Consider the following 14,333-nt stretch of genomic DNA (forward strand, 5'->3'; position numbering starts at 1 on the left):
TTTGGTTGTGAGATGCTTGAAGGGGGTCCCCAGATGTTTTCAAGACACTAGGATTTTTTTTTAAACAATTTGAGCCCATTTTTGCTTATTTTTACCATTTTTTTTTGCAACTACACCAAATTTTCCATATTATTAACCTATTTTCATTACTTTTTCTTGCCATATTTTTGCTTATTTTAATGCATTTTTACTACATTACTCCCAGTTCTGACACTTCTCCATCACATTTACCTGTAAATGCTTTTTCTGCACATATTTTCCACTTTCAAGACATTTTCAGCACTTGTAAACCCTTTCCACCACTTTTCCACCCAATACCATTATTGTCACTTTTAATTTCTTTTTTTTAATCATAATTCATGCTTATTTTTTTATTTATTTATTGCCAACGTTTCCACTTTCACGATTTGCCATGCCCATTATTTGCCACTTTAAAATAATTGCTCCTACTTTTTAAATTACACTACCACAACTCCCCCTCCCTCCATTCCTGCCACTTTTACACCAATATTGACACTTGGAACCATTTTTTTTTACCACTTTCTCTGTCCGTTTTTGCCCACTCTAATTTTCAACTTTTACCAATTTTTGTTTTAAAAAAATATCCCATTTCACCACCTTTTCCACCATTTTTGGTCACTTTCAACCCATTTTATTTCTGATGTTCGACCCTTTGGTTTCAATCAATGAGAAAATGTACAATGTATATTATATATTTTGCAACACACACACACACACGCACGCACGCACGCACGCACACACACACACACACACACACACGCACGCACGCACGCACGCTCGCACGCACGCACACACACACACACACACGCACACACACGCACGCACGCACGCACGCTCGCACGCACGCACACACACACACACACACACACACACACACACACACGCACACACACACACACGCACGCACACACGCACGCACACACACACACACACACACACACACACACACACACACACACACACACACACACACACACACACACACACACACACACACAATCGATGCAACAGAGAGATCAACAGCATCCACTCTCCTCTGAATGACGCAAGGCCGCAGCATGGCTCCTCCCTTCCCGCCCAACCGTCTCCATGGTAACGCACGGAGGAGAGCAGCTTAGCAACAGGCGGAGGGAGAGGCAGCATCTCCGGGTCCTTCGTAGCGACAGCAGCCAGTGGAGAGGAGCCGCAGCAGCAGCCAGAGGAAGGAAGAGACACACGGACAGTAAGTGTCTCTGGATCCATTTATTTATTTATTTATCTAATTTATTCATTTATAATGTATGTATGTGGAGCTAATCGTAACTAACAAAAATACTCTGAGACCCGTGGATGATGATGATGTGTTGATCTGGTCCTCTCCACCTCCACCTCCACAGTCAGTCACCATGAAGTTCGTGGTCGTGCTCGTAGGCGCGGGCACGCTGGCCGTCCTCGGGGCTCTCATCTGCATCATCGCCAGCGTTTATCCCCGGAAACGCGCCTCTTCTCTGGGCGACAACAGCACTGTGACCCCGGAGCCGCTCCTGGAGCCTCTGGGCAGCGGCTCCGTGGCCCACGCCGGGCCTCTGGGAGCTCTGACCGGGTCCGGGTCCTACGGAGGCATCGGCCTGGACCTGCCCACCATGAACGAGCTGAACATGGGGAAGGAGACCGGGGGAGGGTCCGCCAAGCAGTTCGGCTTCAGCCGCCTTATCTGCACCCCGCTCCCGGTGGGAGAGTGTAAGAGTAAAGAGCTGAAGGACCTCAAGGAGCTGAAGGAGCCGCAGGCGGACGAACCGCTGCTGGGTACCGGGGACGAGGACCTGCGCACCACGGCGGAGGAGCTCCGGCAGATGGTTCTCCAACAGAACGACCAGATCCTCATGGACCAGAGGACCATCCGGGAGCTGACCGGGAAGCTGAGCGACTGTGAGAGCGGCCTGGAGGACGACAGGACCGTCCCGGAGCGGAGCGTCGCAGCCTGGAGCGGAAACCGCCGCGTCATGGCCGGGGACGAGGTGAGCTCCTCGGCCGCCGCGCAGCTGCAGACGGCCCGGGCTGTGGAGGAGCTGGCCCGGGCCATCATGGACCTGAAGGACCGCATCGAGAAACTGGAGGTGAGAGAACGATTGGGTTTTTTTGTTTGTTTGTTTGTTTGTTTTTATTTAAAAAAAAAAAAAAAAAAATTGGGACAAAAACATGGTTCAAACGTGTAAAAAATTGAAAATAAATAATTATTATGTATTTATTTTTTATGGTTCTTAATCTCAATGTTTTTATGCTAATTTCAATGTTTTATATTAAAAAAAACTAATTTCTCTGCCTGTTTTTTTTTTTTTTTTGGTCATTTTTTTAAATTTTTTATTTTTTTATTTGATAAAATTCCTTCAATTTATTATGTGGGTGCCAGTCAGGTTTCTGTGGAAGCCACTAAAACATTAAATAAAAATCACCACGGCAAGTCATAATTATGATTTACTAAAGTCGCAATTATGAGGTATAAACTGAGCATTTGCATCACCGACACTTACTGTTACCGTTCTTAATTACACTTTAAATAATAATAATAATTCATTCAAAACACATATTTTGGCTGTTTATTCAGTTCTTGGAATTCAACACACGGTTAGAACATAATAGAAGTACATAAATATGTCTTTATTGCAAAATTATTCTGTCACATTTTTTATGTTTCTTTGCAACTTTACATAAAAATATTTTTCTCATAATTATGACTTTCCATATGATTTTTAAGTTTTTAGTGGTGGAAACAAGCTTCCTTAGCTTTTCCTCCTGACAATAATAGAAAAAATACTAAAAATACTAAACAACTTCTTTTAAAAAGAAATAAAAAAATAGCCCTGGTCACATGTATGTGAAATTTGCATGTTCTCTGTCAGCAGGTTGATTATATATATATGCACTCTCAGTGCCAAAAGAAAAGGGTTTCTAAAGGAGTCTGTGAACTGGTAATTGATTGTCCACTTTAGCATGACCAACAGTCCCAGTAACTATAGGATAAGCAAATAAATGTGTGAATGTGTAAAAAAAAAAAAAAAATGCTGGAAAAGAATTAGGTAAAATAATAATAAAAAAATAATGAGATGACAAAATGTGAAAAGATAAAATGAGATATGATTTGAGGAGGTTGTGAGCGAGGATGTCATAAGGAAAAGTAAAATAAAAGTATCTCTTCTTGTCTTCCATTATTTTTTTAATTTTTTATTTTTTTCAACTCTTTTGTAAATAGTGCTCTTGTTTTGAAGTTAACAGGAAGTTTAATCAGTAGCAGAATTGAGGGTCTCTGAATATGTCAGCATGAAATGTGTCTACATGAGTTTTATGGATCATTAAATTAAATTCAACTTTATTTGTCTAATTACAACAATGGCCACGGTTACATGATGTTTTTTTCTAATTTGTTATTACCTTTTCCAAATCAAATTATTCAGAATTAAAGTGTTCGGCTTCGTGTTTACATGGAAATGGCTTTATTTAATTCGGCTTTAAGTCTGGGGGTTGGGAAGGGTTCTGATTAGGGGAGAATGTGACATATTCAGGTCTAGTGGGAAAAAACCCACAACAAACCTTTTCTTTTCAGCTTCAACATAGAAGACCACAAAATAAGACTGTTTTCTCTTTTATTTTGAAGCAGCAGCTCGACAATGACATCCGGTTTCACTTTGCTCTGCGGAGCAGGAGAAAGAGATAGAAGTCCGTACTTTGGTCAATCAAAGCCAGTGGTTAATGCAACAGCTGCTTTACCTCCACCTACAGGACGTTGAGTGAATAATTAACTTTATAATGATCCGCACATCATTAGCCGAGGTCCGTGTGTGTATAATAAGTTTGTCCATGTGAATATCCAAACGTTTTCGCTTCTGTCCGTCCACTCTTTTCATTAAATCCATATATTTTAAGGCTCTTATTAAATAAATCATCTCGGCTCTAGTGTGGGCGGCCATCTTAGACTATGTCATCACCAGCGTGTCATCGCAGCAAGTCGCGCATGCGCAGAACGTCCATAATTAACTTAAAGCGAAATTAAGTGTTTACAAGAAAGAGGAATTATTTGATTTGGAACTGAAATCGTAATAAACCAGCCACCTTATTCAGATTTCAGTTTAATTTGGAATTAAATTTGAATTAGGAATTAAGTGTTTATATGGTCATTTTAAAGAGGATTTAACTTTTAGTCTAAATTAAAGAGGAATTAAAGCTCCCATGTAAACGTGGCCAATAAATCGTCTCATTGCACTTGGTGGAAAATATAAAATTGTCAAGAACAAAAACCAAACAATTCCACATTGAGGAGTATCTTGTTGGTGCTGATATATTTCTCCTGCTCGCCCTCTTTCTTCACCTCTTTCTCCTCTATTGAGAGAACATGTGACAATGGTGCTTCTCATCTCACGGCCCCATGGGAAATCGTTCCACCTGCTGACCCCCCCACCCCCACCCCCACCTCTCCCATCTTGTCAACCTTCTCCAACCTTTAGCTCAGCGTCCAACTGCGAGAGATAGGGACATAAATAAAAGATGAAGCCTGTGTAGCTGACAGGAAAGGAGGAGGAGGAGGAGGAGAGTGTTGGTGTTGGGATGTGTTTGTGAGAAGGGGTCATGTTTGTGTGAGTCCTCCACACATTGTGCTGCATCACCATCACCAACACCATGCCACCCCCAGGCCTTTCATCATGCAGAGTCAGTTCCAAGTGGGGGTGAGATTTATTTAGTGCACTTCCCGGTCCAGTCAGTCCTGCCTCAGCAGATCTATTGATATCATGTATCACATACACAGTCGGTTCCTCACGAAGCAGCTTCTTTTTCAGCCCATGATGTCACTCACACTCCTTAATGTAGTTAGAGACCAGACCTACAACACAGCAACCACTGTTTCCTGCTCCTAATGTTGCTTTTTACAGTATTTGATGATTCAGTTTCAAATCTTTAGGTTTGTTTAATCCAATGTGTCCCAAACGCTCCACATTGTGTAGATATAATGTATTAAACTCATAACAATATACATGTTTCTCCATATTTTAGTTTTTGCAAAACAAAGCTTTGAGGATAACATTAATGATGGGTTCTTTCTTTGAGATCTGAGCCAATAATCCTTCACTTTATGTTGTTGATAACAGTTTGATCACCTAAAGCAGAGATGGGCCTTTATCACAGCAGAGACACAAAAATATGACTGTTCTGAACCACGGGAATTAGCGTTTAGATTAATGACCAATCAGAGCATTAACAGGACAAAATAAATGGTCTTCTGTGTGATTTTGTTGTTGTTTCATGACCAATGATGTTACACCGCTTACGTCATTGATTTGAGAGACTACGGTGGCTGACTGGGTTATAATAATAATGCATTGGTATTTACAGTATATAGCGCCTTCAAGCGCTTTACGTTGATATGCATGCTTATATTTGGGGGTATGGGTCTGTTCTGGAACCTCCTTGCCATTTCCGCGTGTTTACGTGGAAAGCCGGAGGCTGGGAGCACCCTACTCCCCGACCTTCCATGAGCCCTAGCTAAAGGCTAAAGCAAGGAGAGCAGTTAGCAGAAACCCCCTGGAACAGATCAAAGCAAATGCTAATGACAATGAAATGACACCCAGTTGGTTGGATACGTACTGACCTGGAGGAGTTGGGGCGTAAGTGGGTTGCGAGATGCTTACTGAGGTGGTATGAGTATGAGGCAGCTGTCACAGTTTAATTAGTGCCTCCTGTATGCTTTGGCCAATAGGGAGCCAATCTGGGCTGTTGGTTGATTGGAGGTGTGGCTGGCTTGACGTCCGTGGCCTGCCTGAACTAACGCTATGCTCAATGACTGGGTTTTAATGCAAAAAAAATAAATAAATACGACTGGCTTATAATGCACGATAAAACGCCATACGCCCAACAAACAGAAGTGATTCATTTAGTAACGCAGCAACGCAGCCTGTTAGCAGGAAAATATTTAATAGCTTACTTTACTATAATTGGGAAAAGTAATCAGATTACAGTACCATGTTACTTCTAATGCATTACTGCCCATCACCGTCAATGATGATCAACAAATAGTTTTTAAACAAAATATTTATACAGTGATAATTAGCAGCATTTCTATTAAAAAATGAAAGAAAGAGTCGTTGTTGGTGAGTTGGCATTAGCATTAGCATCATGTTGCTGCTGTTACAGAGACCGAGGGCTTGAGCACCCTTAGTAAAGTGTGTGTTAGCTTAGATTGTTAGCGACTGGTCCACAGTTTATTTCTCTTGTAAATAAAATGTTTTAATGGTCCTTGCATCCCTGTGTTTAGGCTGAAATTGGTCCACCTGCTTTAAACCTGAACGACACGTCCATGGGCAGCAGCAGCACCAGCAACAATAGGGGCACCAACCCAACAGGAAGCACTGGGAAGCTTCCAGCATCGCCCACAGGAAGTTCTCCTTCTCCCCCAGGAGGAGCGGCTCCCCCAGGGAGCCACCGGCGGCCAACTTCTCCAGCCTCTCCTGCCCCCAAGCCCCCCACCAAGCCTGGTGCAGGGCGAGTGAAGGGTACCTGGAGGGTGGAGGACCTGGAGGGAGAGCTGGAGAGGAAGATAAAGATGTTGGAGAAGGAGCGACAAGCCATGAGGAAAGAGACGCACGGTCAGCACGAGAAGATCAACCAGGGAATAGATAATGTCAACCACCGCGTGGCTGAGCTGGAGCACAGTGAGTCTGTGGGGGTTCAGAGTCTGTGGGGGTTTAGTGAGGGAGGGGAGTGCGTCACAGTTAGGAGGAAGGATGGGAGAGTTTGATAGAAGAAGCTGATGATGAATGTTTGATGAACACAATGAGTAAAACTAACCTGATTAGTGCAGAGATGTGAATTTAAGACACGTTGAGGCTGTTTCAGACCTGTGGGCAAGAAGGAAGAACTTTAAAGCAGTTGTTCTCAACCTTTTCAGTCCACAACCCCCAAAATAAAGGTCCCAGAGGGCGGGGACCCCCACTGTAGCTGAAGGTGGTTGAACACAGACATGAACATTGAAGAACAGTCATGTGGAGACAGGACCATCTATAAGGGGAATAAAGGGGAGAGATTTTTGGGGTCCATCCATAAAGTCAGTAAAATGATGGTCCATTGTTCTATGAATCTGTGATAACCACATTTATTTATTCATCTGAATAATATCCACTGTTATCCCGGAATGTTTATTATTATTACAGTCATCTTAAAGATGGAAATCCTTGTTTTAATCAGAAATATAATGGGTTCAAAGAGACCAATGGAATTTTAAAAACCACAGAAATTGGTTAAAAGTTGCAAATGTTGTTTGACAAAAACAGACATAAAAAGTGGTAAAAAGGATTCAAAATGTCAATATTGGCTTAAAAGTGGCAGAAATGGGGGGAGTTGGGGTAATGCAATTTAAAAAGTAGAAACAATTAGTTTAAACTGGCAAATAATGGACATAAAAACTTGTGAATGTGGTTAAGTTGGAGAAAAATAAGCATTAAATATGGTGAAAAGAGGTTAAAAGTGACAATAATGAGTCAACATATGTGACATTAAATGGAATAGTGGTGGAAATGGTTTATAAATGCCTAAATTGTTTTGAAAGTGGAAAAAATGTGCAGAAAAGGAATTGGAAAATGATGTAGAAAAAAGTAATGTAGCAAAAATGCATTAAAATATGTCAAGAAAAAGTGATGAAAATTGGTTCAAATATGGCAAGTTTGGTGTAGTTGCAGAAAAAGTGTTTTGTTTGCAAAAGATTGTTATTTTCTTGAAGGCATCTGGGGACCCCCTCCCAGTGTCTCGTGACCCCAAGGTTGAGAACCCCTGCTCTAAACCACCTTTATGTGAGAAAAGTAGTGAGTAAAGGTCACTTGTTGCAGACGTCTGATGATAATCTGTGCAGGAGTTGATGAAGACAGAGAAACATCCACTGCATGTGTACAAACAGTGGATAAATACTCATCACCACCTCTCCTCTGTTTCCTCAGCATTGACAGAACCTTCCTTTCCTGACGGCTTCATCCTGTCCTTCCCCATGAGGACCAACTACATGTACGGCCTGGTGAGAAGGGAGATAACGGAGATGTACGCCTTCACCGCTTGCATCTGGCTCAAGGCCAAGGAAGGAGGCATCGGGACCCCGTTTTCCTACTCCGTGCCGGGTCAGCCCAATGAGCTGGTGCTGTTACAGGGTGTTCACAACCCTGTGGAGCTGCTCATTAATGACAAGGTAACGCAGCATCTACACACTCAACACATCTACACACTCCTACACATCAATCAATCAATTATTTATAAAAAGCACTTTTCATACAAAATGTAGCTCAAAGTGCTTTTACATAGTTTAAAATACACCCACCCCACACAAACCCGTCCACCGCACACAGACACAAAAATCAAAATAAGGACAATGGCACATGGCTGGGTACAGAGGATCTACAGTAGGTAAGGAGGCATCAGAAGGAGCCGTCTGCACCAGGAGCAGCACACACACCGTGGGCAGAGGGTGCTGAGACAGAGCCCCCAGCACAGCAAAATAGCAAAAGCTATTCACCATCACTGAGGGCCACGATACAGGACCACTGCAACCACGGCCCCTCATAGCCCCCAGTGCAGAGGAAACACTGGGGTAGTAATCCTAAAAGATAATCCTAAAACTATAGAAACAACAAAAGAACAATCCTAAAACTATGAAAATAACAAAAGCTAAAAATAAAAACATGAAAGATCGAAAAACTGGAACCATGAGTGCGAGTCTTGACTGTAGGAACTATTAAAAGGCCAGCGTCGGAGGACCTCAGGGTTTGAGAAGGTTCATAGGGTAAAAGTAGTCCTGAAAAATAAGAAGGCTTTAGACCATTAAGACACTTAAAAACCAGTAAGAAAACCTCAAAATGGATCCTGAGACACACGGGGAGCCAATGCAGCAATTTTAAAATGGGCGCAATGTGTTCCCGCCTCCTGGTCTTCATCAGGACACGTGCCACTGGATTCTGTAATATTGGCCCGCTAGGTGTATGAGTCTATCTAAAATAATGTTGTGGTCTACGGTATCAAAGGCTGCACTAAGTCCAGTAGAACCAACACTGTCAGTCTTTTTGTGTCCAGGTTATACTGTACCTAATGTCATTTAAGATCTTCAGGAGGACAGTCTCTGTGCTGTGGTTTACTCTAAAACTGATTAAAATCAGCTAAAAATTCATTCAGCTGAATAAAAACAAGTTTTTCTAAAATGTTGCTTAAAATGGAAGGTCTGTAATTGTTGAAATCATTCAAATCTAAATTCTACACACTCCTATGCATCTACACACTCTACACATCTTTAAATGGTACATCATAGCAACAATCTCTATGTGAGATTCTTTTGCTATAAAAGCGTTAATACAGAGGTTTGGAATGGAACAATTTCAACATAAGTGCTACTTTGCATTTCCATGTATAAATGATATAAAAGCATGTATGTAGATCAGTGGTTCTCAAACTTTTTTGGCTCAAATAACCTCTTTGTCCGACTTGAACATTTTGCTCAAAATACTATGAAAAATAACAAATAAAGAGCGTATACGGTGGTCAGGGTTATTTGTAGATATTTAGTTGCTAGATTCTTTGAGTCTGCTCAGCACTGTGCCATAACCGGAACTCAACTATAGAGCATCATTTTAACACCCGTTAAATAATCTAACTTTGTATAGAAGTGGAAAGAAACACCATGTCGTGCCTCCTGAATAGATTTATTTCTATAGTTTTTATCATTTCTAGTCACTCCCGCCTGATGTGGAACCAACAATGACTCTAGTATTTTCAGTTCATATTCTAATCAAGATAATTTCCATCATCATTATTATGATTTTAAACTAAAAATAAACATTATAAAACTCCACGTTTTTCATGCTTTCATTTGGTGATTTCCTCCCCTCTCTCTCTCTCTTTCTCTCTCTCAAGTACCCCTGTATTGTCATTGCATACCCCAACTTAAGAAACATTGATGTAGTATATATAACGCACCAACAATATCCAAGCAGGGGATGACAGGGAGTAACAATATCATTTCAATTTGGGGAAATTTTGTCAAATAATTTGAGAATTTTGGAAAAACTAGGTTTGTTCCAACAATTCAAGAGTAAAAACAACTTTTATCATGTTCTACAAACATGGGGAAACTGTGAACCCCTGAAAATATTGTTGAGTTTCATTGGATTTGTGACAAATTCAATGAAACTTCACTTGAATAATTGTAAAGTTATACTTTCAAATAAATCTGTTGAAATAATATTTTCTTTTTAAAGTCTATTATTTTGCATGGAGGCCAATATTTATGTTTGGTTATGATACAGTGATTTAAAAATACTCCCAATTTCAGGTTCATTTTTAATAAATAATTCCCATGAAGTTTCTTTTTTTTAACATTGTCAAATTTCCCGAGCTTCAGTTCCTGTGGGAATTTGCCACATATTTTACGACCCTTTGCAACCGTACTGAGATATCATAACTACATTATCTGGTCATTCACGCCGTGATTTCTCAGTCATTTTTACTTTGCCCAGCTGTGGGCCTGATTGAATGTTTACAAGGGCCTGATTTGGCCCCCGGGCCTTGAGTTTGACACATGTGCCTTATTGTAATTGTTTTTAATGCATGAAAACATTGAAGTGACCATGTGTCAGATGTGAATTGATGGTTTCATCAGTGGGAAGTGAGTCATTGTTTATGTTGGGTTTGGGACATCAATCCATCCTTTTATTGAGTCATCAATGAGCAAAGGCTGTAAAAAAACAGATAAATAAATCATGAACCTTTGAGAACTACACATTTAACAATAAATAATCCCAGAAGGTTCATTATGGATAATAAAAAATGGAGTGATTGTAGAGAGGAGTTAATGTTCCACATGTTCAGTGTTAATTCCATCCTGATGGTTTGTTGACATGTTGTTGTATAAGCTGCTGTACCCTCCTCCACCACAGGTGGCGCAGTTGCCTCTGTCGCTGCCTCAGGACGAGTGGCAGCACATCTGTGTGAGCTGGACGCTGAGGGACGGAGTGTGGAAAGCTTATCAGGGAGGAAAGATGAAGGGCAGAGGGGAGGGGCTAGCTGCCTGGCATCCAATCAAACCTGGAGGAGTTCTGATCCTGGGACAGGAGCAGGTAGGATGGATGGATGGATGGCTGGATGGATGGATGGATGGATGGATGGATGGATGGATGGATGGATGAACAATTTTAGGATGGTTAGATGGTTGGGTGGGTGAATAGGTGGTCGGATGGATAAATGGATGGATATAGATGCATGGGTGGATGGATGGATGGATGATAGATGAATGGATGATTGGATGCGTGGGTGGTTAGGTGGATGATGGACAGAAGATGGTTGGATGGAGGGATGGATGGATAAATGAATGAATGAATAGATGAATCAATAAATGGATGATGGAAGCATGAGTGGATGGATGGATGGAATGATAGATAAATGGATGAAAGGATGGATGAAAGGATGGATGAAAGGATGGATGGATTGATTCATGTATGGATGGACGGACAGAGGGTTGGATGAGAAAAATGATGGACTTTCTAAACTCTTTAGTTTTGTTCTAAACAAATAAATCTATAATCAACTGAAATAATTTCTAATCATTTGGTTGATCATTTTTAATCTTCAACACAGAAAATAATCTTCTTCTTCTTCTTCTTCTTCTTCTTCTTCTTCTTCTTCTTCTTCTTCTTCTTCTTCTTCCATGAACGTTGAATGGGTCAAATAGTAGATGATACTTACTGTAACATGAATAAATCATAAATGTGTGGAAGATAGAAAATCAGAGAATGATGAGATTTGGAGATAAAAGCATGTATTGATGCTGAGAACAATCTCAGTTAGAGATGATTGATGTGATTGGAAGAGGATTAATAATGAAAGATGGATGGATGGATGAAGCGGAGGATTAGATGGATGGATGGAAACAGCTGATGATGGACAGATGAAGAAAAAGAAGTGTTGATGAAGAGGAGGGTGAAGAGAGAAAGGTCAGGAAGAATCGATGATGATGAACTATTCCGTGGGCGTAAATAGATCCAGGAAGTCATCAGCAGCTCTTCATCATCACTCAGGGCTGACCTTCGTCTTCATCAGAAAACATCAACGTTACATAAACGCTGAGTTTAAACCTGCTGATGAAAAGCTCTTCATGATGCAACAATAGATACATTTTAGTGATTAATATCTACTGGAAACACATTGACACATTTTCCCAGATTTAATCCTTATTAGCAGCCAGACAGCCTAACTTCTTCTTCTTTCTGAACAATTTCAGTCCATTTTTGCTCCTTTTTACCCTTTTTCTACAACCACACCAAACTTGCCATATTTTAACCTATTTTCATCACTTTTTCTTGCCATATTTCTTACATTTCTCCATCACATTTCAATGCCTTTTCTTCACATTCTTTCCACTTTTAAGACATTTTCAGCACTTATAAACCCTTTCCACCACTTTTCCACCTAATGTCACATATGTTGACCTATTTTTGTTACTTTTAACCTCTTTTCACCATATTTCATTCTTATTTTTGCCTTTTTAACCACATTCGCGATGTCATGCCATTATTTGCCATTTTAAATGAATGTCTCCCACTAATTGTTCCAATATTGACACTTTAAACCCTTTTTACCACCTTTTTTGTCCACTTTAATATGCAACTTCTAACACATTCCTATGGTTTCTAAAAATCCCATTTAATCACCTTTCCCACCATTTGTGGTCACTTTTAACCCATTTTATTTGTGATTAAAACCCCCACTGTAGCTGAAGGTGGTTGAACACAGACATGAACATTGAAGAACAGTCATGTGGAGACAGGACCATCTATAAGGGGGAATAAAGGGGAGAGATTTTTGGGGTCCATCCATAAAGTCAGTAAAATGATGGTTTATTGTTCTATGAATCTGTGATAACCACATTTATTTATTCATCTGAATAATATCCACTGTTATCCAGGAACGTTTATTATTATTATTATAGTCATCTTAAAGATGGAAATCATTGTTTTAATCAAAAATAAAATGGGTTCAAAGTGACCAAAAATGGTGGGAAAGGTGGTGAAATGGGATTTTAAAAACCACAGAAATTGGTTAAAAGTTGCCAATTAGAGTAGACAAAAATGGACAGAAAAAGTGGTAAAAAGGGTTCAAAGTGTCAACATTGGAACAACTAGTAGGAACAATTAGTATAATCTGGCAAATAATGCATGACAAATCATGACTGTGGTTTAATTGGCAAAAATAATCATGAAATATGGTGAAAAGAGGCTAAAAGTGACAATAATTGGTCAACACGTGCAACATTAGGTGGAAAAATGGTGGAAAGGGTTTATAAGTGCTGAAAATGTCTTAAAAGTGGAAAAAATGTGAAGAAAAGGCATGAAATTTCATGGAGAAGGGTCAGAAATGGGAGTAATGTAGCAAAAATGCATTAAAAGGCGCACAAATATGGCAAGAAAAAATATGGTAAGTTAGGTGTAGTTGCAGAGAAAGGGTCAAAAGAAGCAAAAATTGAGCTCAAATTGTTCAGAAAATATTCTTAGTTTCTTGAAGGCATCTGGTGACCCCCTCCTAGTGTCTCGTGGGAGGGGGTTGAGAACCCCTGTTTTAGAGGTTATTGTATTATTATCACATTAGATATTGTTTAATATTTATCTGTGATCTTCTCACCTCCAGGACACGCTGGGAGGGCGTTTCGATGCGTCCCAGGCCCTGGTTGGTGAGCTCTCCCAGTTTAACTTATGGGACCGGGTCCTGAAACCAGCGGAGGTGGCAGCGCTCGCCGACTGCAGCTCCTCGGCTTTGGGGAACATCGCCCCCTGGACCGACCATGACGTGGACGTCTACGGTGGCGCCACCAAGGAGTCCCTGGACCCGTGCCACGTGGGTCAGAGGTCGAGCCCCTCCAGCTCCAAACTGTGAATTGGAACCAATGCAGGGTTAGCAGTTAGCTGTTAGCAGTTAGCAGTTAGCTGGACCTCCTGAGGACCAGCACCTTCACAGGTGGTTGTGTGAGAGCGGGGATGGGGGGGGGGGGTCGTTCCACTGACTGCAGAGAGTGGTGTACGTGTTCATTCTTTTGTGATGATGTCATGGCTTGTGTGTTTCTTGGTGTTTGATACACAGAGTGACGTTAGTGAACATGGCTGCATGAACTATTCCAGAGGACTGAAGACAGGATGAAATGTATAAACAGAGCTTCAATAGGAACCTGTCTGATGGTTTCACGCTGACACCATGTTTGTCCTTTTGTCATCGTGTAGCGCTTGGTTTGAGTCAAATTATTTCAAGTGATTTTTCTTGATTTGTTTTTT

The 14,333-nt window shown here is 40.9% G+C and overlaps 1 protein-coding gene across 3 annotated transcripts; it reads left to right on the plus strand.

Moving 5' to 3' along the window:
• Window positions 1-1,028: 1,028 nt before the first annotated feature.
• On the plus strand, window positions 1,029-14,036 carry LOC114466341 (neuronal pentraxin receptor-like). 3 transcript variants are annotated; one of them, XM_028451843.1, is made up of 6 exons: window positions 1,029-1,243; window positions 1,398-2,117; window positions 6,302-6,698; window positions 7,977-8,218; window positions 10,953-11,132; window positions 13,696-14,036. In XM_028451843.1, exons 2-6 carry the CDS (start codon window positions 1,407-1,409, stop codon window positions 13,939-13,941), a joined length of 1,776 nt encoding a protein of 591 aa, XP_028307644.1. In that variant the 5' UTR covers window positions 1,029-1,243; window positions 1,398-1,406; the 3' UTR covers window positions 13,942-14,036. The 3 variants fall into 3 exon arrangements, with proteins under 3 accessions (XP_028307644.1, XP_028307647.1, XP_028307645.1); XM_028451846.1 differs by lacking the exon at window positions 13,696-14,036 and adding an exon at window positions 11,744-11,985 and having other exon boundaries at window positions 1,031-1,243; XM_028451844.1 differs by lacking the exon at window positions 13,696-14,036 and adding an exon at window positions 11,747-11,985 and having other exon boundaries at window positions 1,031-1,243.
• Window positions 14,037-14,333: the final 297 nt, after the last annotated feature.

The sequence above is a fragment of the Gouania willdenowi genome, chromosome 1, assembly GCF_900634775.1.
Source record: "Gouania willdenowi chromosome 1, fGouWil2.1, whole genome shotgun sequence".
Classification (NCBI taxonomy): domain Eukaryota; kingdom Metazoa; phylum Chordata; class Actinopteri; order Blenniiformes; family Gobiesocidae; genus Gouania; species Gouania willdenowi.